This window comes from Oncorhynchus tshawytscha, linkage group LG26 (assembly GCF_018296145.1).
Source record: "Oncorhynchus tshawytscha isolate Ot180627B linkage group LG26, Otsh_v2.0, whole genome shotgun sequence".
Classification (NCBI taxonomy): domain Eukaryota; kingdom Metazoa; phylum Chordata; class Actinopteri; order Salmoniformes; family Salmonidae; genus Oncorhynchus; species Oncorhynchus tshawytscha.
Window position 1 is genome coordinate 878,035 of NC_056454.1, and position 27,665 is coordinate 905,699.

A 27,665-nucleotide genomic window follows, 5' to 3' on the forward strand; every position below is an offset into this window, starting at 1 on the left:
AACACAACCAACAGAACAGACCCTACAAACACAGTCAACATCATAATGTCACCAGCCCATGGCATGACTCTTCTTTTTTTTTTAATGAACATTCATTTTGCATCCAGACCACATTTATTCCACAATAACCTTGGTTTCTTTATTTTGAACACCATCCCAGCCCCGTGCCCACCTCGAGAACGCGCAGCGTGTCGGAGAGCGAGTCCAACTTCAGTCTCTCCTCCTCCTTCTCCGCTCCCACTTTCCTGAAAAGCTTTTACCAGGGCTCCTTCGGGTCCATGGGGTCTTTGGCCGACACCAGGACCCTCTGGAGGTGAGAGGGGGTGCATGCTCGCCCCCCTGCTTTGACCACACCTGAATTACCGGCCAGGGATGGCAGAGAAAATGGGAGGAGGGGTTGGTTGGGGGGCATGTTTTGTCGGTGGGATGTCAGCAGCAGTTATTCGTTGCGTCCACCTAAATATTTTAACACGTGGCTTTTCGTCCCTGCCCTATATCTACAATGCCTTCAGAAAGTATTCACACACCTTGAACTTTTCCACATTTTGTTGTTTGTTTTTGTATTATTTTGTATTTTTATTAACCCATCCAACACTCCCCCTCCCTTCAGAGGACACATCTTTTTTTTGTTTTTACAGATTTTCTGATACATATACAATACCTGTCAATAGTTTGGACACACCTACTCATTCAAGGGTTTTTCTTTATTTTTACTATTTTCTATATTGTAGAATAATAGTGAAGACATCAAAACTATGAAATAACACAAAGGTAAACATGTAGGAACCAAAAAAGTCCAAATATATTTATCTCATTCTATTTAGATTGTTCAAAGACTACCGCTTGAAGCTGGTTGAGAGATTGACAAGAGTGTGCAAAGCTGTCATCAAGGCAAAGGGTTGATACTTTGAAGAATCTAAAATCTAAAATATATTCAACGTTCAAAACGTATGTAAAACATCACAGCACAATTTAAGAATATACATGGAAACCAAACGAGGGTGGTCTATGGTGATACAGTAGGTGGGATGTGCTGAGAGCGTGGCTGAGGGTTGGGATTAAAGAGTTTATGTTCAGTAATGTATTATTGTTACAGTTGAAAGTCAGAAGTTTACATACACTTAAATTGGGGTCATTAAAACTCGTTTTTCAACCACTTCACAAATTTCTTGTTAACAAACTATAGTTTTGGCAAGTCGGTTAGGACATTTACTTTGTGCATGATACAAGTCATTTTTCCAACAACTGTTTACAGACAGATTATTTAATTTATAGTTCACTGTATCACAATTCCAGTGGGTCAGAAGTTTACATACACTAAGTTGACTGTGCCTTTAAACAGCTTGGAAAATTCCATAAAATTATGTCATGATGCCATAACGATGGCCATAATGACCATCGTTATGTTTGGAGGAAAAAGGGGGAGGCTTGCGGGCCGAAGAACATCTTCCCAACCGAGAAGCACGGGGGTGGCAGCATCATTTTGTGGGTGTGCTTTGCTGAAGGAGGGACTGGTGAACTTCACAAAATAGATGGCATCATGAGGATGGAAAATTATGTGGATATATTGAAGTAATATCTCAAGACATCAGTGAGGAAGTTAAAGCTTGGTCACAAATGGGTCTTCCAAATGGACAATGACCCCAAGCATACTTCCAAAGTTGTGGAAAAATGGCTTAAGGATTACAAAGTCAAGGTACTGGAGTGGCCATCACAAAGCCCTGACCGCAATCCTATAGAAAATTTGTGGGCAGAACTGAACAAGCGTGTGCGAGCAAGGAGGCCTACAAACCTGCCTCAGTTACACCAGCTCTGTCAGGAGGAATGGGCCAACATTCACCCAACTTATTGTGGGACGCTTGTGGAAAACTAACCGAAACAGTTGACCCAAGTTAAACAATTTAAAGGCAATGCTACCAAATACTAATTGAGTGTATGTAAACTTCTGACCCACTGGGAATGTGATGAAAGAAATAAAGGCTGAAATAAATAATTCTCTCTACTATTATTCTGACATTTCACATTCTTAAAATAAGGTGGTGATCCTAACTGACCTAAGACAGTGAATTTTTACTAGGATTAAAGGTCAGGAATTGTGAAAAACTGAGTTTAAATGTATTTGGCTAAGGTGTATGTAAACTTCGGACTTCAACTGTACGTAATATAGTAGAATGTTATATACGGTATGTATGTAGCTATGTAATATAGTAGGATGTTATGAACCGACACTGAATCGTAGGAGCTAACTACTAGCTATGTAGAAGTTGGATGGAAGAACGCCCAGTGCTGCTTACCTGAGATGCCATCATCACACAGTAATTGTGCATGACTTCAAATGAAACAAATCAGGGAGCAGGTTTCGAACCCTCAACCTTCTTCCCCGATGTCCAGTGCGCTATCGACTATGAATCAAAAGCATGCTGAAGCCTTAGAGTCGATAGAGTGCAACCTTGGGGTAGCCTGGTACTCAATGTAATAAAGTAATGACTTTTCAAATAAGTTACCGTACACGTTATGTTAGCTGACAATTTGTTAGCTACGCAGTCCTTACGAACCACATAGCATATCATTACAGCAGTAGGTACCGGCATGTTAGCTAGCTACCTAACATTAGTAGTTATACATCAAACTTTCCAGTATATTAACTAAAGGCTAATTAACTACCCAACCTTAATTAACTTGATAATTCCCGTCATTCTTAGATTAGCTAAATAGTATAGTCGTTGTGTGTACTCAATGGACATTTGGGTACATTTGTAAATTCGCTCTGGCTATCTACACCGATTTCAGAGCCCTCTCGTCTGAGTGTGCTAGAGTGCAGAATAATGAATTTATGTTCGCTCAACACCTGTTGAATATGGACGGTGTCAGTAAACGTTGGCAAAAAAATGCAATTAAATTGTTTCCAGCAGCACAGTTAGTCACCAGCCCTCTGGATAACATGAAAACTGCCTAACCAGCTGTGCTAGGGCGAGTAAAATGGTCAGTGGTCTCATTTGTGTCTGGAAGTAGCTAGGAAGCTAGCCAAGGTTAGCTTGGGTGCTTGACTGCTGTTGTAAGGCCAGAATGCTCAAATCAACAGTACTCCTTGGTCCGAATGTCCAGTGTATGCTCCGAGAGCGAAACGGACTGAATTTACCCAGAGGGTTATTCATTTTTAATGGAATAGAAACACCATAATATTAATATAATTAATTAAGCAAGTACGAGTCAAAAGTTTGGACACACCTACTCATTCCAGGATTTATCTATATTTTTACTATTTTCTACATTGTAGAATAATAGTGAAGACATCACAACTATGAAATAACACATGGAATAATTTAAGAACAAATTCTTATTTACAAGGACAGTCTACTCCTTCCTCCCCGTTGGGGAATTGAACCCCAGTTTCCCACGTGCCTGCAATATGGAAGACTATCAAATGCTTCTCAAAGATGCCCTCTGGTGGTCAAACTAGCAATAACTTGCAGTAACATAAAAAATGGCTGAGAATTAAATGACGTGCCACAGAATGCCGCAAGGTGTGCCGCAGTATTACGCAACTTTTATAGGAGGAACCACTGTAGTATTCGCAGATTGTGAGCTAAAGATGAAAAACTTTCCTTCAAGTATTATTGTACTATTGATTGATTGACTATGGCTTTCCAAATCACCCTACACTGCTATTTACAAGGTTAATTTTAAGTGAATGTTGTGATTTTTAACCATTCCTGAACCTGTGACCAGAAACAAGCTACAGAGGGGCAATACCAGAATAAAGGATCTGGGGATTCTGTCTCTTTGCAGCAAAATATTGTTGTTACAGCCTGAATTTAAAATGGATTCTATTGAGATTGTTGAAAAAAAGACCTTGTTTAAAAAAAACAAAGTGGTGCATGCATATGTATTCACCCCCTTTGCTATGAAGGCCTTAAATAAGATCTTGTGCAAACAATTACCTACAGAAGTCACATAATTAGTTAGATTGCCCACAGGTGGACTTTATTTAAGTGTCACATGATCTCAGTATATATACACCTGTTCTTAACATCCCACAGAGCACCATTAAATCCATTACAAAAAAAATTGAAAGAATATGGCACCACAACAAACCTGCCAAGAGAGGGCTGCTCATCACAACTCACAGACCAGGCAAGGAGAGCATTAATCAGAGCGGCAACAAAGAGACCAAAGATCTGTCCATAGGACCACTTCAACTCGTGCACTCCACAGAGCTGAGCTTTACGGTAGTGGCCAGAAAAAAAACATTGCTTAAAGAAAAAAATAAGCAAACATGTTTGGTGTTCGGCAAAAGGCATGTGGGAAACTCCCCAAACATATGGAAGAAGGTACTCTGGCCAGATGAGACTAAAATTGAGGGTTTTGCCCATCAAGGAAAATGCTATGTTTGGCGCAAATCCAACACCTCTCATCACCCTAAGAACACCAGCATTATGCTGTGGGGATGTTCTTCATCGGCAGGGACTGGGAAACTGGTCAGAATTGAAGGAATGATGGATGGCTAAATACAGGGATATTTTTGAGGGAAACCTGTTTGTCTTCTAGAGATTTGAGACTGGGATGGAGGTTCACCTTCCAGCAGGACAATGGCCCTAAGCATACTGCTAAATCAACAATCAAGGGATTTAAGGGGAAACATTTGAATGTCTTTTCAATGCCCAGACCTCAATCCAATTGTGTATCTGTGGTATGACTTAAAGATTGCTGTACACCAGCAGAACCCATCCAACTTGAAGGAGCTGGAGCAGTTTTGCTTGAATTTTTTTTTTTTTATCCCAGTAGCTAGATGTGCCAAGCTTACAGAGACATACCCCAAGAGACTTGCAGCTGTAATTGCTCTACAAAGTATTGAATTTGGGGCGGTCAATAGTTGTGCACGCTCAAGTTTTCCGTTTTTGTCTTATTTCTTGTTTGTTTCTCAATAAAACATATTTTGCATCTTCAAAGTGGTAGGCATGTTGTGTAAATCAAATGATGCAAACCCCCCGAAAAAAATCCATTTTAATTCCAGGTTGTAAGACAACTGCTCAGCAATTTCACCATGAGGCCAATGGTGACTTTAAAACAATTACTGAGTTTAATGGCTGTGATAGGAGAACACTGAGGATGGATCAACAACACTGTCGTTTCTCCACAATACCAACCTAAGTTACAGAGTGAACAAAAGAAAGCCTGTACAGAATAAAAAATATTCCAGAACATGCATCCTGTTTGCAATGCACTAAAGTAAAACTGCAAAATATGTGTCAAAGAAATTAACTTTATATCCTGAATGTTATGTTTTGGGCAAATCCAAACCAACACATTACTAGGTTCCACTCCTCATATTTTCAAGCATGGTGGTAGCTGCATCATGTTATGGGTAATGTAAGCTTGTCATTGGCAAGGGAGCTTTTTAGGTTAAAATGAAACGAAATGGTGCTTAGCACAGGCAAAATCCTCAGGGATAACCTGGTTGTCTGCTTTCCACCAGACACTGGGAGATGAATTCACCTTTCAGTAGGACAATAACCTAGAACACAAGGCCAAATATACGCTGGAGTTGCTTACGAAGAAGACAATGAATGTTATCTGCTAGAGAATCTATTGCTTGAAAATGGTTGTCTAGAAATGATCAACCAATTTCACAGAGCTTGGATTTTTTTTAAAGAATAACGGGCAAATATTGTACATTCCAGGTGATTCTAACATGTATTGACTTCAGTGGTGTGAATACTTATGTAAATAAGATGTCTGTATTTCATTTCGAATACATTTGCAAAGATTTCTAAAAACGTTTTCACTTTCTCATAATAGGGTATTGTGTGTAGATGGGTGAGAAAATATATTTGATCCATTTTGAATTCAGGCTATAACACAACAAAATGTGGAATAAGGGGTATGAATACCTTCTGAAAGCATTGTACTTTCATCTTTCACCCTTTTTTGTAATGGCAAAATTTTATTGTTAATGTTGTTTCTATTGTTGGATTCTACCATTTTTTTCTGAAGTAGGGGTGGGTGCTGATATGCTCCTTGTCTTGTTTTGTATGCATGTTGATGCTAATCTTCACAGTCCTATATTTAACCAAAACTGTGTATATTCCCAGCTTAACTCACCTATTGTCAACCCTGTGTTTCCCTCTCGCCACCCTTGTAAATAGCCTTGTTATTGTTATTTTATTGTCACTCTTTAATTTAAAAAAAAAAGAAAAATCTTTACTTTTTTTTTTCTTCTCAAAACTGCATTGTTGGTTAGGGGCTTGCAAGCACAAATACAATTTGATTTGAAGTCACTAATGTAATACTGCAAAAAAGGTGGGAATGAAATGAACTATGTGTCCTGAATACAAAGTGTTATGTTCGGGTCAAATCCAATACAACATATTACAGAGTACCACTCTCATTCTCTCATATTTTCAAGCATAGTTTTGGCTGCATCATGTTATGGGTATGCTTGTAATCATTAAGGAATGGGGAGTTTTTTTCACTTCCTGACCACATGGAAACCAGAGATTCACTACAATCTCAAGTCGAACCACCTCCCAAAATTATGCAACACTGTTATAGGATATGGGGGCACCACCACCGTCTCAGCAAAAGTGTCCCCGTAGCCTTGACCTCGCTCTATGAGGTCGCTTCCTGTTATTCTCTACTCGGGTCTCTTGAGCAGTGAAGTAAGTGCCTCATGACTAGACAGTATCTTGTTAATCCGAGTATCAATTGTCATCTGATCCAGGGTTACGCAAGGTTACATGTTTTGAAATGTATTGTCTAGTGTTAACTGCAGACATTTTCAGGTCATGTCTACATTTCTTTGACATTTAAAAACAGTTTATCTTGTTTGTTGCCCACTCTTTGATGGTAGGGACATGTTACAGACTGTGGCTTTAACCTTTGGTGTGATAAACAATTGAGAAACATAGGGTGTGTCCGAAATAGAACCCTATTTGCTATATATTGCACTACTTTTGCACAATAAGGTGCCATTTCAGACGGAATCTTAGTCTTGAAATAGATCAATCAGCTTCCTATCCCTATTCTCCTCTCTCCCATCAAACTCAACTTCTTCTTTCCCAAGGAAATGATCCAAACATCCATGTAACAATGGCTGCCTCTGTCTTGGTGTTTGCTTTTGTTTTATGTACTAATTATGGATCTATTGTACTAATTTCTGCTTTATTAATCAATATTTATGTGTGAATCAGTTTTCAATCAATGTTTTGTTTGTTGTGAGAAGTGTTCCTTTTTGGTTTGTCTTGGTGGTTTAATCACACACCCTTCTGCAGTACAGACTGGGAGATTCTGTTGATTAGCATCTGTCTGTCTCAATGTTGAGATTAAGTGTCTGTGTGTGTGTGTGTGTGTGTGTGTGTGTGAGAGAGAGACTGCATGTGTATACTACTATCAGTGTGTGGGTGTTTGTTTACGTGCCTTTGTATTTGTGACATGCCCACTCCTCTTCTCTTTCACTATCTCCCTCCTTTTCCCTCTCTTGCTCCCTCTCGCCCCCCCTCTCGCTCTCTCAACCCTCCCTTTCTCCCTCTTTATCCTTTCCCCTTGCCCATCAGTAATGGGGAGGGCAGGAAGAGGACGCTATCTGGATGCAGCAGTGACAGTGTGAGTGTACCCCTCAACATCCGCAAAGTGTCCTGGAGACAGAAGATCTTCCTGCGGGTCGCCTCGCCCATGAACAAGCCCACATCCATGCAGCACCCAGGTGTGTGTGTGTAACAGGCTTGCTACACTGGACAAGTCATTTTTGCAGTGTGAGACGCTGCTATATTATTTCAATGAAACCTAGGCACAAGCAGCACGGCTCCGCGAGAGGCTCGCGTTGCTCAGTGTAAAATTAGGTTAAATTCTATTTTCACACCCGAGAACACTTAATAAAGTAGCTCACGGTGGCAAAAGTGTAGCAGGTAAAAATAAACTGTTTTCCCGAATCCCCAGTGTAGCTCCCCATCTCAAGCACAGATGGTTTGTAATTACAAACCATCCATAAGACACTGGTACAATTCAATTAAACTCAATTCAGTCCAACTTTATTTTTCCCATCGGGCAATTAAGAACGGCATAATCAGATTACAATACCCAATACAATGCATTCCCGCTCACAGTACTTTTAGTGCAGAATTACAACAGGCTCGCAATATAGTCAGCAAAGTTGAAATGTATAATGAATTTGTGATGAAACATTGTGATGATTAGCATATATATCCTTGAACTCTTGTGTCCTCTCAAACACTAAAACACTATGCCTGCAAGAGACCGACTTACAACTAGGGCTGTTGCGGTGACCGTATTACCACCACTACGGTGGTCACGAGTCATGAAGGCAGTCAAAATCCACGTGACCGTTCAGTCACGCTTATTAGGCGATTCTCCAAGCTCTGTTGCTGGTGGTCATTAGTAGCCTGCCAAACTTGCTAACTGCCTGGTACTCAGCACTCGATTGTCCCTTAAATCACTCTGACATCAATGCAAATGTAATCGAACATCTAATCAAACACTTCATGAGAGCCCATGAGCTCATGTTGCGTAACATTTCTATAGGCTTTGAAATTGCGCGAGAAAACAGTGGTGGCCTCTACTAAAAATAGGAGGATCCCATCAGCTTTCTATAGGCTAGGCCTACTAAATGTATTTCCGAACTTTCCTAATATTAAGCACATTGCTTATATTTACAACAGGAGTATAGCCTACCTGGCTGGCATGAAAAGCATCCTCCATTTATGTGCACAGATGGCAGGTATTTTTTCCCGCATGACCCTGTTTCAATACAGGTGCATGGTAATGGTCCATTCTAAATCAAAACAAATTTCACATATATATTAGTTAGTATATGTAAATACAAGATTAAATCAAGAATAGTCTGATGGGTGACAATATTAGCCTATCACATGTGAATTATATATCATCACTTATGAATGATGCCCAGCAAAAGAAACAAAGCTTTTTTTTTGTCATAGTCGCACACCTCATGTAGCCTTAACCCATAGGCCTATATGTTTTGAATGGGTTTGTATCACAACTAAAGTGGCCAAATAACTTCGTAAAATTAAGCAAATTAACCTGTTTTACAAGGAGTGTAGAACCTAACTGGCATACATAAGCAGCATGTGAGTTTCCCATTTCGTAAGATAATTTTCAACATAAATATGCATATTTTATAATAAAACCATTACATGCATAATCAGGTTTGCGGTCACTTTTGATACGTGTTTTCCTGCTAATGGAACATACGTGCTTATAGCCCACTACCATGTGTGCATTGCTGCGCTTATAATGTGAAGAAATAGCCTAATAGTTTATCAACATTTTAAGCTAAACCTTCTGATCTGTTGCATCAGCCACATTGCATAAAACAGTGTTTTTGAAGCTAGTGGTCGTATAAATTTGGGATCTATCGCATCCCACAACTGTCCCAGACAATGTTTGGAATATTTATTTCTCTCAGAGAATAGAATAGATTGACTTTTGTACTAATGGGGATAGTAGATTGACATAGGCTAGTGCGTTTTCTGTTTGTGAGGCCTACTCATCTTGTTGGATGATGAAAAGTAAACGTGGACAGTTCTTCCAATATCTTCAATATGCACCTCGGAAATAAGGACGCGCGCAATTGCAACCCAGATGTGTCTGTCTTCACTTGTAGCCTGTGAGAAAGACCCAATCACGTGATTGAGATTTGATTTGGAGAAGGGCACAACGGCCACTTGCTGCAAAAGGCCTGGATTTTTTTTAGGGTGCATTACGGCCACACAAAGGGAATGCCACTGTGAAATTCTAGGCATTATCAAGTGCTTTTCAAATGGTGAATGAGAGACTGATGTAGTGTGTACAGCCTGAGCAAAAACAAAGCAGAGCTCATGCAACTTTTTTCAAATCATCATTAGTCGCATCATGCTGCTTTACAAAGTATTAAAAATCAAAACATATAGCCCAATGTTTGTAGAACAACTAAAGTTACATTAATAACTCTAAATTAAGCATATAGGAATAGCTATTTCTTTGTTAACAGCTCAACACAGAATGGCCTCGTGTGCATACTCCCTTAAATATCCTTTATTTTATTCAGCTTTATTCAATTGTATTCTTCATACTATAAAACGATGCCACGGTATTCTAAGCAAGTCTTGTCTACTAAATGAACTAGTGTAGCCCACAGCCATATGACATAGCCACATCACGGCTATGAGGACAACATCAGGACAACTCAGAGTATGATATTCTGTTCTTCGGAAATAGACTACATTTTCTCCATATCATGTTTCTTTAGACCTGTCTAAAATACATAATGGATTTATTGGGAATGTGTAGGCTATATTACATGGATTTATTATTTTTTAAATGTAGATGTTCCAAAGGTCTGTATGATATGCTTGTAGGGAATGCATGGAAGCCAGGAGATGCTAAATTGGTTTATGTTAATTTCGGTCAATTACCGTGAGACCGACAGTTATTTGCTTGACAAATAAAAATGACTGCAGTTATTTGGATATGTTGTATCTCAGACCACTGTGATGTCATGGACCTGCTGCCCCTCTCCCCCCACTCCTTCGACCCAAGTCTGGACCCCCTGGCCAGCCTACTGCCTACCTCGGGTGACACCTTCACTGGGAAGAGGCCCAAGAGGACGGCGGTGCACTACCGGGCCCTATGGAAGACGGCGATCCACCAGCAGATACTGCTGCTACGCATGGAGAAGGAGAACCAGAGACTGGAGGGTGAGTGAGAATAGAATGGAGCTTTAGTCATCTATTATGCAGAGACAAAGGAAACTTGTCTCTTTGCTTACACCTGTACCCAACCCCCTGTCACTCTCACACACACACACACACACGTTTTCCCATTCAAAATCCTATTTTCCCTAACCCTTAACCCAAACCCTAAATCTAATCTTTATGCCTAAAATAGCATTTGAACAATTTCAGGACATGAAAAAAGTTGGCATTGGCAATTCACCAGAGTTCGATATGAGAGAACGTAGTTATCGTAAGTCAGAGTATGATATCTGAGAGGATAATAGCTAGAGTTACATTAGATATCTGAAAGGATATACCGTTGAAGTCGGAAGTTTACATACACTTAGGTTGGAGTCATTACAACTCATTCAACCAATCCACAAATTTCTTGTTAACAAACTATAGTTTTGTCAAGTCGGTTAGGACATCTACTTTGTGCATGACAAAAGTAATTTTTCCAACAATTGTTTACAGACAGATTATTTCACTTATAATTCACTGTAGCACAATTCCAGTGGGTCAGAAGTTTACATACACTAAATTGACTGTGCCTTTAAACAGCTTGGAAAACTCCAGAAAATGTACCTGTGGATGTATTTCAATGCCTACCTTCAAACTCAGTGCCTCTTTGCTTGACATCAGTGGGAAATCAAATCAGCCAAGACCTCCACAAAAAATAGTAGACCTCCACAAGTCTGGTTCATCCTTGGGAGCAAGTTCCAAACGCCTGAAGGTACCACGTTCATCTGTACAACCAATTGTACGCAAGTATAAACACCATGGGACAGCACAGCCGTCATACCGCTCAGGAAGGAGACGTGTTCTGTCTCCTAGAGATGAACGAACTTCGGTGCGAAAAGTGCAAATCAATCCCAGAACAACAGCAAAGGACCTTGTGAAGATGCTGGAGGAAACAGGTACAAAAGTATCTATATCCACAGTAAAACAAGTCCTATGTCGACATAACCTGAAAGGCCCTCAGCAAGGCAGAAGCCCTGCTCCAAAACCACCATAAAAAAGCCAGACTATGGTTTGCAACAAAGATGGTACTTTTTGGAGAAATGTCTTCTGGTCTGATGAAACAAAAAAATAACTGTTTGGCCATAATGACCATCGTTATGTTTGGAGGAAAAAGGGGGTGGCTTGCAAGCCGAAGGACATAATCCCAACCTTGAAGCACGGGGGTGGCAGTATCATGTGTATCATTGTGAGGGTGCTTTGCTGCAGGAGGGACTGGTGTACTTCACAAAATAGATGGCATTATGAGGAAGGGAAATTATGTCGATATATTGAAGCAACATCTTGAAGCAGCAGCATCCAAATTGACAATTACCTCAAACATACTGGCAAAATGACTTAAGGACAACAAAGTCTAGGTATTGGAGTGGCCATCACAAAGCCCCGGCCGTGGGGCGACGCATAATTGGCCTAGCAACGTCCGGGTTAAGGAGAGTTTGGCCGGTAGGGATATCCTTGTCTCATCGCGCACCAGCGACTCCTGTGGCGGCCCGGGCGCAGTGCGCGCTAACCAAGGTTGCCAGGTGCACAGTGTTTCCTCTGACACATTGGTGCGGCTGGCTTCCGGGTTGGATGGGTGCTGTGTTAAGAAGCAGTGCGACTTTGTTGGGTTGTGTATCGAAGGACGCATGACTTTCAACCTTCGTCTCTCCCGAGCCCGTAGCGATGAGACAAGATAGTAGCTACTAAAAACAATTGGATACCATGAAATTGGGGAGAAAAAGGGGTAAAATAATTTTTTTATAAAAAACAGAGCCCCGACCTCAATCTTATATAAAATTTGTGGGCTGAACTGAATGCGAGCGAGGAGGCCTACAAACCTGACTCAGTTACACCAGCTCTGTCAGGGGGAATGGGACAAAATTCACCCAACTTATTGTGGGAAGATTGTGGAAGGCTACCTGAAACTTTTGACCCATGTTAAACAATTTAAAGGCAATGCTACCAAATACTAATTGAGTGTATGTAAGCTTCTGACCCACTGGGAATGTGATGAAAGAAATAAAAGCTGAAATAATTCTCTCTACTATTATTCTGACATTTCACATTCTTAAAACAAAGTGGTGATCCTAACTGACCTAAAACAGGGAATGTTTAGTAGGATTAAATGTCAGGAATTGTGAAAAACTGAGTTTAAATGTATTTGGCTAAGGTGTATGCAAACTTCGTACTTCAACTGTATATACATAAACATTGGGTGATTAATCGGTATCGCCTTTTTTTGGTCCTCCAATCATCGGTATCGGCATTGAAAAATCGTAATCGGTCGACCTCTAGTTGGGTTATTGTCTGGTTGATTAACAAATTATATTCCCACTAAGCCCAAACCAGATGGGATGATGTATCGCTTCAGAATGCTGTGGTAGCCATGCTTGTTAAATGTGCCTTGATTTCTAAATAAATCACAGACAGTGTCACCAGCAAAGCACACCATAACATGCAGAGATCATCCGTTCACCCGCACCGTGTTTCACAAAGACACAGGGGTTGGAACCAAAAATCTCCAGACCAAAGGACAAATTTCCACTGGGATAATGTCCATTGGTCGTGTTTCTTGGCCCAAGCAAGTCTCTTCTTATTATTGGTGTTCTTTGGTAGAGGTTTCTTTGCAGCAATTCGACCATGACAGCCTGATTCACACGGTCTCCTCTGAACAGTTGATGTTAAGATGTGTCTGTTACTTGATCTCTGTGAAGCATTTATTTGAGCTGCAATTTCTGAGGTTGGTAACTAATGAACTTATCCTCTGCAGAAGAGGTAACTCTGGGTCTTCCATTCCTGGGGTTGTCCTCATGATAGCCAGTGTCATCATAGCGCTTGATGGTTTTTGCGAATGTTCTTGAAGAAACTTTCAAAGATCTTACATTTTCTGTATTCACTGACCTTCATGTCTTTGTGTGTAGATGAGGCATTTTTTTGCATTTTTTGCAAATGTATTAAAAATAAAAACAGATTGATCATCCTTGAGATATTTGTACAACTTGATTGGAATCCATCTTTGGTAAATTCAATTGATTGGACATGGTTTGTAAAGGCACACACCTGCCTATATAAGATCCCACAGTTGACAGTGCATGTCATAGCAAAAACCAAGCCATTAGGTCGAAGGAATTGTCCATAGAGCTTCGAGGCAGGATCTGGGGAAGGGTAACAACACATTTCTGCAGCTTTGAAGGTCCCCAAGAACACAGTGGCCTCCATCATTCTTAAATGGAATAAGTTTGGAACCACCAAGACTCTTCCTAGAGCTGGCCACCCAGCCAAATTGTGCAATCGGGGGAGACGGGCCTTGGTCATGGAGGTGCACAAGAACACAATGTTCACTCTGACAGAGTTCCAGAGTTCCTCTGTGGAGATGGGAGAACCTTTTAAAAAGGACAACCATATCTGCAGCACTCTACCAATCAGGCCTTTATGTTAGGGTGGCCAGATTCTCTGGTCTGATGTCACCAAGATGACATAGCAGTCAGATGTATTTTGTCCTCGTCTTGTCGTGTCCCATATATATATATATATATATATATATACATACAACTTTCTTAGCATTTCTTTTTAGCATATCTTTTTATATATTTTTTCTTTTCCATAAACTTGTCTTCAAATCACTCTCCTGCAACCCCGCCTCACCAATTTATACATTTGTTTTTAAAAGTATTATTTACCAGGACATAGAAGCTAGCCAGAAGCTAACCAGAAGCTAGTTAGCTTCTTTACTAGCTAATCGTTAGTATTCAGCTAACCACGGTTTGTGGTCATCAGCTATCCTTTAGCTCGAAAATCTATAGCCAGTTTTGTACGGCGCGGCTCGTACCGGAACATACCGGACCTAATTTTCTCTCCATGTCACCGGATTTCAACTGCAAGCTCTGGACATTTATACCTGGATCTCGCAGCTAGCTAGCTGCTATCCGTGTGACTATCGGCTTACGTCGATCCCGGAGCAAACAACAATTATTCCGGAGCTAGCCAGCTGAAGAGTTCCATCAGTCACTCCTGGGCTACAATCACCTATCCGGACCCATTTTTACTATCAACACGGAGCCCCACTGGGCCTTCACAACTGGACTACCGACGTTAATTGCCCGAGGGAGTTATCCAGCTGGCTCCTCCGTCGCGACGTTACCTGAACGCCCATCTGCGGTCCGCTAATTGTTAGCTGTCCTATCGGCTGCTATCTGAATAGATCTATCGGACATTTTTTTTGTTCTTGGGCCTCTATTTTTTTTGCGAATTTGATTGATCCCCTCTACCACACAGAACCCCACTAATCCTACCGACGGAAACGCTCGAGGTGGCTAAAAACAGACCTCCATCCTATGCTAGCTTGCTACCGATGGCCCGGCTAGCTGTCTGGATCACCGTGACCCCAACCAACCTCACTACTCACTGGACCCTTTTCATCACTCGACTAAGCATGCCTCTCCTTAATGTCAATATGCCTTGTCCATTGCTGTTCTGGTTAGTGTTTATTGGCTTATTTCACTGTAGAGCCTCTAGTCCCGCTCACTATACCTTATCCAACCTATTAGTTCCACCACCCACACATGCGATGACATCTCCTGGTTTCAATTATGTTTCTAGAGACAATATCTCTCTCATCATCACTCAATACCTAGGTTTACCTCCACTGTATTCACATCCTACCATACCTTTGTCTGTACATTATACCTTGAAGCTATTTATCGCCCCCAGAAACTTCCTTTTACTCTCTGTTCCAGACGTTCTAGACGACCAATTCTCGTTGCATTTAGCCATACCCTTATCCTACTCCTCCTTTTGTTTGTTTTAGTTTGTTTTATTCACTGCTTTAGCACACTCAGCCAACCCGGATGTTCTAGCTGTGTCTGAATCCTGGCTTAGGAAGACCACCAAAAATTCTGACATTTTCATCCCTAACTACAACATTTTCAGACAAGATAGAACTGCCAAAAGGGGCGGTGATGCAATCTACTGCAAAGATAGCCTGCAGAGTTCTGTCCTACTATCCAGGTCTGTACCCAAACAATTTGAACTTCTACTTTTAAAAATCCAAGTCTCTCACCGTTGCCGCCTGCTATAGACCACCCTCTGCCCCCAGCTGTGCTCTGGACACCATATGTGAACTGATTGCCCCCCATCTATCTTCAGAGCTCGTGCTGCTAGGCGACCTGCACTGGAACATGCTTAACACCCCAGCCATCCTACAATCTAAGCTTGATGCCCTCAATCTCACACAAATTATCAATGAACCTACCAGGTACCTCCCCAAAGCCGTAAACACTGGCACCCTCATAGATATCATCCTAACCAACTTGCCCTCTAAATACACCTCTGCTGTCTTCAACCAAGATCTCAGCGATCACTGCCTCATTGCCTGCATCCGTAATGGGTCAGTGGTCAAACGACCTCCACTCATCACTGTCAAACGCTCCCTGAAACACTTCAACGAGCAGGCCTTTCTAATCGACTTGGCCGGTGTATCCTGGGAGGATATTGATCTCATCCCGTCGGTAGAGGATGCCTGTTTTTTTTTTTAAATGCCTTCCTAGCCATCTTAAATAATGATGCCCCATTCAAGAAATTTAGAACCAAGAACAGATACGATACAGTGGGGCAAAAAAGTATTTAGTCAGCCACCAATTGTGCAAGTTCTCCCACTTAAAAAGATGAGAGAGACCTGTAATTTTGAATTTTGCAAAGTCAACCATGTTCTGCATTTCAAGAGAGGGCTTGCAAATTTGACCAATCACCTCACTATTACCACGTAAAACTGTCAAATTATTTAGTCTAGTTATTGTCAAAAGGATTAAAACAGAGTGCCATTTTAGTCACATCACATTTTTATTGCCTCATTAACCTACAGTAAACATAAATCACTGACTTCCATGAGCACAAACATACATATAGCCTTGTCCTACCAACATCATTTTCGGCATAACATCCGTTCGCATGATTTTCTTCCCAACAGCCAAATTGGCAGAATAACACAGCAGATACAAAATCCCACCCCTTGAGAGGGCTCCAGACTAACATTTTCCCCTTAACTTTTTCAGTTCGTGGCACCAGCCCATGATTTGGTCGCACATGTTTTTTTCCACGCAATAGAAAAAAACACATCACCCTATAAAATCATATACAGTGCTTTAGACTGTGTAAGACTATTGAGGTGGTCGACTATTTAAGAAATATGTTGTTTCATCTAGATTCTGACATGTCCAAGCAGGAATGCATGATTCAAGATATTTTGATAGGCAACCTAATCCAGTGATATGTCATGAATTGTGCGTTGACAATAGGGTATTATTGTTATATTTTACTGTTAAAATAGGGCTCCAGAATTTTTCCAATTTTGTTGTTCAAAAGAGATGTGTTTACATCTTTATGTGCACTAATATCAAGGCATCATTCATTTTGGGGCTAATTTACCAATTGAGGAAGTGGAATACTCAAAACACATTAGCTAGATCGCTAACACTAAATATAATACCCACTGCCAGTGGTGTAAAGTACTTAAGTAAAAATACTTGAAAGTACTACTTAAATAGCTTGTTGGGGTATCTGTACTTTACGATTTATATTTTTGACAACTGTTACTTTTATTCCACTACATTCCTAAAGAAAATAATGTACTTTTTACTCCATACATTTTCCCTGACACCCAAAAGTACTCGTTACATTTTGAATGCTTAGCAGGACAGGAAAATGGTCCAATTATCAAGAGAACATCACTGGTCATCCCTACTGCCTCTGATCTGGCAGACTCACTAAACACAAATGCTTTGTTTGTAAATTATGTCTGAGTGTTGGAGTGTGCTGCTGCCTAACTGTAAATTAAAAATCATGCCATCTGGTTTGTTTAATATAAGGAATGAGAAATGATTAGTACTTTTGATACTTAAGTATATTTAAAACCAAACACTTTTACTCTAGTAGTATTTTACTGGGTGACTTTCACTTTTTCTTGAGTCATTTTCTATTAAGGTATATATTCTTTTACTCAAGTAGTATTTTACTGGGTGACTTTCACTTTTTCTTGAGTCATTTTCTATTAAGGTATATTTTCTTTTACTCAAGTAGTATTTTACTGGGTGACTTTCACTTTTTCTTGAGTCATTTTCTATTAAGGTATATTTTCTTTTACTCAAGTAGTATTTTACTGGGTGACTTTCACTTTTTCTTGAGTCATTTTCTATTAAGGTATATTTTCTTTTACTCAAGTAGTATTTTACTGGGTGACTTTCACTTTTTCTTGAGTCATTTTCTATTAAGGTATATTTTCTTTTACTCAAGTAGTATTTTACTGGGTGACTTTCACTTTTTCTTGAGTCATTTTCTATTAAGGTATATTTTCTTTTACTCAAGTAGTATTTTACTGGGTGACTTTCACTTTTTCTTGAGTCATTTTCTATTAAGGTATATTTTCTTTTACTCAAGTAGTATTTTACTGGGTGACTTTCACTTTTTCTTGAGTCATTTTCTATTAAGGTATATTTTCTTTTACTCAAGTAGTATTTTACTGGGTGACTTTCACTTTTTCTTGAGTCATTTTCTATTAAGGTATATTTTCTTTTACTCCAGTATGGATATTTTTTCCACCACTGCATGTATTGTAGTCATGTATTAATCTAACATCAAATGTAATGTCCTAATTTTTTTTTGCAGTTATAGCCTGCTACCCTATGCACTCGCAATTGTGTGTTTCAGATCTTAAAGCCATCTCAAATATCTTGGTCGTAAAATAGTTCCTATTGAACTCGTTATTAAGAGATTTGAAAGCAGAGATTTGAAAACAGAAAGCATAGAACAACAGTAGTTGCTTCCAAAGCTATGTATTTCCCGCAATTGGATTTTGAAATGTTATACAATCAGTAGCCTTTTTTCTTTCTCCCGGAGCCCAAATCATGTGGCTCGCTCACCACAGGAGCAGGCCTCAGCAAAACAGGCCCCAGCGACAAAAACACGCAGAATGCGACAGTGGTAGCAGTCTGGAGCCCTGCCCCTTGGCATACTGTAGCTATATTGTAATCAAACTTCTGTCGTAAGTAGTGGTGTGATAGGTTGAAGCAACCTAACTAGCTAGCATTATCAATCTGTTATTACATGAGCGTATATATTGGAATGATGCACTTTCAGATGTTTCTTGAGGTTTGTAGTATTTTTCCCTGTCAACTTGTTGGTGCAAATCCTTTCTTCTCCTGTGGAAACGTTGAATTTGGTCTTGTTTGAATCAACATGATAAGTAAAGTGGCTCCAAATGTTGCCCCTTTTTCGTCAATGATTCGTTGCAACCAAATTGGTGTCCAGTTACCGGACAGAGAGGTGACTCGTGAATGACTTGGGCATGGTATTTATTTTACACTGCATTGCAACATTGCAATGAGAAAGCCTTACAATTCTGCTAACCTAACTAGCGTAGTAGGCGTTAAGTAAACACCTGATACTAGATCCCCCTACATACTGGTCTTGACGAGAAGAAGAAAATAACTGTCTAGGAGGTTCTGTTCTGCACTGTTCAACCAATCTAATTTAAGATGGAGTGTCAGCTTGTTAACATCCAAAAGCAGATGTCGTGCACAGGCTCCCTTTCCATTTCCCCTGAAAACTGGAACATCCGGTTATTGGGGACTCGGCAGAGGCTATAATTCTTCTAATGTCATTCATGCTTTTCATTGGACCAAACAAATAACACTGAAAAGCTCTTAATGTCTCCAAAAACTCTTGTCAAGTCCACTTACTTGTCAGATTTTAGTCACAGAGATAATTGTCTCGTTTTCATCAACTGAAATGAAAAATCTTTTTGTTTAGTTATAATTTTTTCTGGGTCTATATAGCCAGTTATCATCTTGTCACTTGCCACTGAAAAATGTAACATTTTCGTCACTATTTTTGTTGGTGAAATTAACACTGCTTTGATCTCTCTCTGACCTCTTGACCTCTCTGTGTAACCTCTCTCCGCTAGCAAGTCGAGACGAGCTGCACATCCGGAAGATGAAGCTGGACTACCAGGAAGTGGGAACATGCATTAAAGACGTGCTAGCCTTCTGGGACAGGAAGCTGAGCGTTCCGGGCAGAGCCAAGGTCGTCCCGTTGGACAAAGAGGAGGTCCACAATGCAATCTCTAAGGGTGAGCGAGAGAGAGAGCGATAAGGGTTAAGGTGTGTTGGGTGGGTGGGTGGTCCGTGTGTGTGCTGAAGTCCCCCTCTTTCTGCAGCTGCCCCACATGTCTGTTGTTTGTACTTGTGTGTGCGCGTTGTATGTCTGTATTAGTATGGTTGCCTGTCTTTGCTAATCTATGTATTGCATGTGTAATGTAATGTGTTTATCTTCCTACCACATCCTACACTTTCTCCATACTCCTGACACATCCAACGCTCTGTACTCCAAAACATCTTCATCTCTGTCCCCAGGTGTCCCTAAGGGCAGGCGTGGGGAGGTGTGGCTCCTCTTCTCCCAGCAGCACCGCCTGAGACACCGTCTGCCCCCCGGCCGCCACGCCCCAGACACCCCCTACCAAGACCTGCTGAAGCAGCTCACGGCCCAGCAGCACTCCATACTAGTTGACCTGGGTATGTGCACGTGCATGCATTCACACACACACAAACAAAGACACACATGCACGCTGGCACACATGCATACACACACACTCCACCAGGACTTGCTGAAGCAGCTCACTGCCCAGTAATACTCCATGTGTGCACATGCTTGTTTATGTACTAGAGGAGGCTGGTGGGAGGAGCTATAGGAGGACAGGCTCATTGTAATGGCTGGAATGGAATAAATGGAAGGGTATCAAACATATGGAATCCGTTCCATTTATTCCATTCAAGCCATTACAATGAGCCTGTCCTCCTATGGCTTCTTCCACCAGCCTCCTCTAGTACATACCCACACAAAAGCAAACACACACCAATTGATTGATTGGTGTATTTATTTCTTATTTGAATGAATTCAATAGGTCGGACGTTCCCCACCCACCAGTACTTCTCAGCCCAGCTGGGTGCAGGGCAGCTGTCCCTCTACAATCTGCTCAAGGCCTACTCTCTGTTAGACACTGAGGTGGGCTACTGCCAGGGCATCAGCTTTGTGGCAGGTATCCTGCTGTTGCACATGAGTGAGGACCAGGCCTTTGACATGCTCAAGTTCCTGATGTACGACCTGGGCTTCCGCAGACAATACAGGCCTGACATGACTTCTCTACAGGTAGGGGGATGGATGGATGGATGGATGGATGGATGGATGGAGGGAGGGAGGGAGGGAGGGAGGGAGGGAGGGAGGGAGGGAGGGAGGGAGGGAGGGAGGGAGGTGTTTGCTGGACCTCTAAGAGGACATTTCGGTAATGCTTTATTTAAAAGCCCAGTTTAAAAAAAAAAAAATCTGGTACTTTAATCTAGTATTCACCTGGTGTTTATATGGTATTACCTAAGAAACTACTAGTAAATAAGGGATAAAATGATATCTCTCTTCCGCACCTGCTGTCTCGACCTCTGAATGATCGGCTAAGAAAAGCCAACGGAAATGTTCTACTGAGGTGCTGACCTGTTGCATCCTCTACAACAACTGATATTATTATTTGACCCTGCTGGTCATCTATGAACGTTTGAACATCTTCAAGAACTATGTAATCTCCACCAGCACAGCCAGAAGAGGACTGGCCACCCCTCTCTGTGTCTTCCTAGGTTCCTGTCTTTCTAGGGAGTTTTTCCTAGCCACTGTGCTTCTACATCTGCATTGCTTGTTCTTGGGGTTTTAGGCTGGGTATCTGTATAAGCTCTTTGTGACAACTGCTGATGTAAAAAGGACTTTATAAAATACATTTGATTGAGTGATTGGTTTCCTTGATGTAGGCAGTTACCTGTATGTGATAACAATGACAACTTGCTAGCACTTTTACCACAAATAATTCAACACAATAACATCCTGGCACAAATGGTACATAGTGACGCTTGTGTCAGTGAATCATTGGCCACTCATGTCAGGGCTCGTTCCACTTTTGCGAGCTCTGTTCAGTTTTTTCCCCCCTTTTTAAAGACAGAAGCTAGGGCAACAGTGGGTAGGAGGTGGGTTCCATTCCCCTTGAAAATAAAACAATCTCACAAGGGGGTCTCACCTGGGAAGTATGACGATGATGTATTTATTTGTTTTTGTTAAGGTTCCCCAGCTACTCTTTCTGGGGTCCAGCAACATTAAAGCCGTTAAATACAATTTCAAATATTACGTAACATTTCATTTCATAACACTTCTCCCAACACATTAGGTGTGTTCCCTCAGGCCACCGCTCTACTATCACATACAGCAAACAACAACCAACCCCATATCCAAACCTTCCAAACTGTACTGTTCGTTCTGTTAGTCTTGGCTATACATTACTAGCTTAGCCATGTAGCCTGTTCTGACTGGTAAATGCACAAGCAGGCGTGGTAATGTTTAATCTATCTGGCAACTAAGGGCTGGTTTATGGCCAACCACTGCCCTCTCAGGCCTTTAACTGTGTTCTTATTGGGCTCTGCTAAGGCCAACCCAAAGTTCACACAGGTGGAATGTTTTTCTCCATTGTTTCTTTATCAATGTTGACAAACCTTCCACTGTTAGTAACTGGGTGAGTTAACTTTTGATTTGTGATTCTTTTTCTTTTTAGGCGCTCGCTAGGTTCAACTATCGGACTATTCTGTCAGGGCTGGAGCATGCTTGCGTCACTTTAGGGTCATTTTTGGTCTTCATCTGTTATTCTCTTCTCTAATGAGCCGTGTCAGGGTGAGGAAAGTAAGGTATCTGACCGTCTGTCCACTTTTAGGAGATGGCGTGGTTGGTAGCTGTTTATCTTGTTAGCTACCCTTTCTGACTGTTTTGTGTGGAGTAGGAGTAAGCTAACATCAAGTCAGCTATAGGCCTATGCAGTCAGATGTTCAGGAGTAATAACTATGTAAAGCCATCTAGCCAGATCCTGCATGTATGCATCCTATATATGTATCATATGTGTGTACTGTGTTGTAAGTGTGTTTCAAAGATGATGTCTGACTATGTCCAAATAACTGTACCTGTGTTCATAGTACTCTGATTGGGAATGAGAAAATATACACTCATTTTGGTTTCATCTCGTACCAATTCACAAAATGAACGAATGCCGGGGAACAAGCACTATTGCACATTGTAAGATGCCTTCTCAGTAAGGATGAGCCTAGTATGTTTTTTATTTTTAATAAACCAAATATTCCTCTTTTGCCCATGGGCCGCAGAAATATTTTTAAAGTATAATTTAGATATTTTTCTAATTAGCATTTTTGACATTGGGTAGGCTATTTGTTAGTTATAGATGTACTATCTGGTTGCTAAAATTCTAATAGTTTGCCTAAAGTCAGTTTAGGTGGCAAAACAAGCAAGTTTAGTGTAGAGAGTCATTGTACCATTAAACCTCTGTGAAATATCTTTTCCATCACCAAAAATATTGTACTTTCAGCTGTTTGAAGCTGGTATTCAAAACCAAACATAAAAGATGCAAAAATGTAACTTAAGAACGGGAAGAAGCTAAAATTAGCGCACATAGAACAGATCTAGCGCTTCTTAGACTTGCTTTGAATTAGAATGACAGATCTACTGTATAACTCACATTTCTATGTGAATTTGGTCAGGTCGCCCAAAAAGTTACTTATCGCAACTTTAACTTGTATATAATTTGATACAGTACATGCAGCTTCTCTTCTGTCATTACTTGATGCTGTATGATACGAAATAAAGCCTTGCTCACCAGAATGTCATAAATCGATAGGATCACTGCATCATCAACAATCTACTTGACATCAGTAAAGCTTTCTCTTGCATTTCTGCTTCTCTCCTGGAGGAAAGACGTTTAGGGACCGGCAATATTTTCCGTGCAAAATGTCCAAATTACAGTACATATTTTTCTTGAAAAGCTCTGAAAATGACCTAACATGTTCCTGATAAAAAATGCATCCAAGATGAACTGAAATACTATGTGGTTGAAAGTGAAATCCTGTCAGCTTTTATGTTGCGGGGAGGAGGGAGGGGGAGGGGGAGGGAGAGGGGGGGTGGAACAAATGGCAGGAAATAATATAATTGTGCATTCTCAGTATGGATGAGCCTGGTACGTTGATGTTTGTTGCTTACTGCATTCATGTTTTACCAAAAGGTATGTAGTGTGATTAGTACACATTAGTAAGTAGTAGACAAGACAGATTTTGGACACAGTCTGTGTTCCAAATAGTATGTTGTTTTAGTAAGTAAACAAGACAGATTTTGGACACGTGGTTACATGTTAAATCAAGGTTAAATTAAAATATTGATAGTCTGATCTGATTGTGGCCCCTGCATAGCAAGATGTACCTGTTTTCCAGCTGTATCTGCTGCATGTCTACCACAGATATGTACTGATCTTTGTGTGCACGTGTGTCTGTGTGCGTGTATATTTCAGATTCAGATGTACCAGTTGTCCAGGCTGCTGCACGACTACCACAGGGAGCTGTACAGCCACCTGGAGGAACACGAGATCTGCCCCACCCTCTACGCAGCCCCATGGTTCCTCACACTCTTTGCCTCCCAGTTCCCACTCGGATTCGTCGCACGGATATTTGGTAAGCAACTGATTATACAGTAGGGAAGTATGTGCGGATTCATTGATGTTTTTCTCGACAGACTTTGTCACACATAGCCACTGAACATTTGTATGGGGATATTTTTGAATGTCCCAGGTGTGCCTAGGGCTGTTACGGTAACCTTATTACTGCCACACCGGCGGTCACGAGTCATGACGGCAGTCAAATTCCACGTATCCGCTTAGTCACGGTAATTAGCTCTGATGCTGCTGATGGCCTACCGAACTTGCTAACTGCCTGGTACTCAGCACTCTATTGTCCCTCTAATCACTCTGACATCAATACAAATGTAATCGAAAATCGAATCAAACACTTCATGAGAGCTTATGTTGTGCAACATTTCTATAGGCTATGCAATTGCATGAGAAAACAGAGTTTTGTCCTCTATTAAAAATTGGAAGATCCCATCAGCTTTCTATAGGCTAGGTCTTCTATATTTATTTCTCAACTTTCCTAATATTAAGAACGTTACTTATATTTACAACAGGAGTATAGCCTACCTGGCTGGCATAAAAATGAATCACGGAAAAAGGATCCTCCATTCGCTATTTACATTGCATTCTGAAAGTATTCAGACCCCATGACTTCTTCCATATTTTGTTAGGTTACAGCCTTATTCTAAAATGTATTCAATCTTATTTTTTTCATCAATCTACACACAATACACCATAATGACAGTTTTTTTGTGCAAATTTATGAAATCACATTTACATAAGTATTCAGAGCCTTTGCTCAGTACTTTGTTGAAGCACCTTTGGCAGCGATTACAGCCTGGAGTCTTCTTGGGTATGACGCTACAAGATTGGCACACCTGTATTTGGGGAATTTCTCCTATTTTTCTCTGCAGATCCTCTCAAGCTCTGTCAGGTTGGATGGAGAATGTTGCTGCACAGCTATTTTCAGGTCTCTCCAAAGATGTTGGATCAGGTTCAAGTCTGGGCTCTGGCTGGGCCACTCAAGGACATTCAGTCACTCCTGCGTTATCTTGGCTGTGTGCTTAGGGTCGTTGTCCTGTTGGAAGGTGAAACTTCGCCCCAGTATGAGGTACTGAGCACTCTGGAGGTTTCCTCCAGACGTGACACTTGGCATTCAGGCCAAGGAGTTCAATCATGGTTTCATCAAAAAGGAAAATCTTGTTTCTCACGGTCTGAGAGTCCTTTAGGTGCCTTTTGGCAAATTCAAGTGGTCTGTACCTTTACTGAGGAGTGGTTTCCATCTGGCCATACCATAAAGGGCTGATTGGTTGAGTGCTGCAGAGATGGTTGTCTTTCTCCACAGAGGAACTCTGGAGCTCTGTCAAAGTGACTATCTGGTTCTTGGACACCCTTCTAACCTAGGCCCTTCTCCCCCGATTGCTCAGTTCGGCCGGGCGGCCAGCTCTAGGAAGAGTCTTGGCGGTTCCAAACTTGAAAACTGAAGAACGATGGAGGCCACTGTGTTCTTGGGGACCTTCAATGCTGCAGCAATTTGTTGTTACCATTCCCCAGATCTGTGCCTTGACACAATCCTGTCTCAAAGCTCTACATACAATTCCTTCGACCTCATGGCTTGGTTTCTCTGTCAACTGTGGGACCTTATATCAACAGGTGTGTGCCTTACCAATCAGTTGAATTTACCACAGGTGGATTCCAATCATGTTGTATAAACATTTCAAGGATGATCAATGGAAACAGGATGCTCAATTTCAAGTCTCATAGCAAAGGGTCTGAATACTCAAATAACTAAGGTATTTCTGTTTTTTATTTGTAATAAACTTGCAAACATTTTTATAAACCTGTTTTCGTTTTGTCATTAAGGGGTATTGTGTGTAGATTGATAAGGCTGTAACCTAACAAAATGTGGAAAAAGTCAAGGGGTCTGAATACTTTCCGAATGCACTTTCTATACAGGTGGATGATAATGGTCCATTTTAAATCAAAACAAATTTCACACATATTATTTAGTACATGTCAAGACAAGATTAAATGAAGAAAGTCTAGTGGGTGACCATATTAGCCTGTCACATGTGAATTATATATTATCAATGAATGAAGCACAACTAGGCAAGAAACAGCGAATGCCTTCTTTTTTTGTTGACTTTATATCACAGTCGCACACCTCATGTAGCCTAGCCTAAATGTTTTGATAAGGTTTGTATCACAACTAAAAATCATTTATTTATATAGCCCTTTGTACATCAGCTGATATCTCAAAGTGCTGTACAGAAACCCAGCCTAAAACCCCAAACAGTAAGCAATGCAGGTGTAGAAGCACGGTGGCTAGGAAAAACTCCCTAGAAAGTACAAAACCTAGGAAGAAACCTAGATAGGAACCAGGCTGTGAGGGGTGGCCAGTCCTGTTCTGGCTGTGCCGGGTGGAGATTATAACAGAACATGGCCAAGATGTTCAAATGTTCATAAATGACCAGCATGGTCAAATAATAATCACAGGCAGAACACTTGAAACTGGAGCAGCAGCTTGGCCAGGTGGACTGGGGACAGTAAGGAGTCATCATGCCAGGTAGTCCTGAGGCATGGTCCTAGGGCTCAGGTCCTCCGAGAGAAAGAAAGAAAGAAAGAGAGAGAGAATTAGAGCATACTTAAATTCCCACAAGACACCGGATAAGACAGGAGAAGTACTCCAGATGTAACAAACTGACCCTAGCCCCCCCGACACATAAACTACTGCAGCATAAATACTGGAGGCTGAGACAGGAGGGGTCAGGAGACACTGCTGCCCCATCCAATGATACCCCCGGACAGGGCCAAACAGGAAGGATATAACCCCACCCACTTTGCCAAAGCACAGCCCCCACACCACGAGAGGGGTATCTTCAACCACCAACTTACCATCCTGAGACAAGGCCGAGTATAGCCCAAAAAGATCTCCGCCACGGCACAACCCAAGGGGGGCCAACCCAGACAGGAAGATCACATCAGTGACTCAACTCACTCAAGTGACGCACCCCTCCAAGGGACGGCATGGAAGAGCACCAGTAAGCCAGTGACTCAGCCCCTGTAATGAGGTTAGAGGCAGAGAATCCCAGTGGAAAGAGGGGAACCGGCCAGGCAGAGACAGCAAGTGCGGTTCTTTGCTCCAGAGCCTTTCCGTTCACTTTCACACTCCTGGGCCCAGACTACACTCAATCATATGACCTACTGAAGAGATAGTCTTCAGTAAAGACTTAAAGGTTGAGACCGAGTTTGCGTCTCTCACATGGGTAGGCAGATCATTCCATAAAATGGAGCTCTATAGGAGAAAGCCCTGCCTCCAGCTGTTTGCTAAGAAATTCTAGGGACAATTAGGAGGCCTGCGTCTTGTGACCGTAGCGTACGTGTAGGTATGTACGGCA

The 27,665-nt window shown here is 41.3% G+C and overlaps 1 protein-coding gene across 3 annotated transcripts in view; it reads left to right on the forward strand.

Annotated features, from left to right (window-relative positions):
- The window catches only part of tbc1d4 (TBC1 domain family, member 4), a 151,752-nt gene that overhangs the window by 104,913 nt on the left and 19,174 nt on the right, over positions 1-27,665 (forward strand). For 2 of the 3 annotated variants that reach the window (XM_024388629.2, XM_042306887.1), the window contains 7 exons: positions 161-313; positions 7,554-7,702; positions 10,500-10,712; positions 19,687-19,851; positions 20,135-20,293; positions 20,683-20,927; positions 24,154-24,313. In XM_024388629.2, coding sequence (XP_024244397.1) covers positions 161-313; positions 7,554-7,702; positions 10,500-10,712; positions 19,687-19,851; positions 20,135-20,293; positions 20,683-20,927; positions 24,154-24,313 — 1,244 coding nt within the window. The remainder of the gene's footprint in view (positions 1-160; positions 314-7,553; positions 7,703-10,499; positions 10,713-19,686; positions 19,852-20,134; positions 20,294-20,682; positions 20,928-24,153; positions 24,314-27,665) is intronic. The other variant, XM_024388630.2, reaches the window with a different exon arrangement.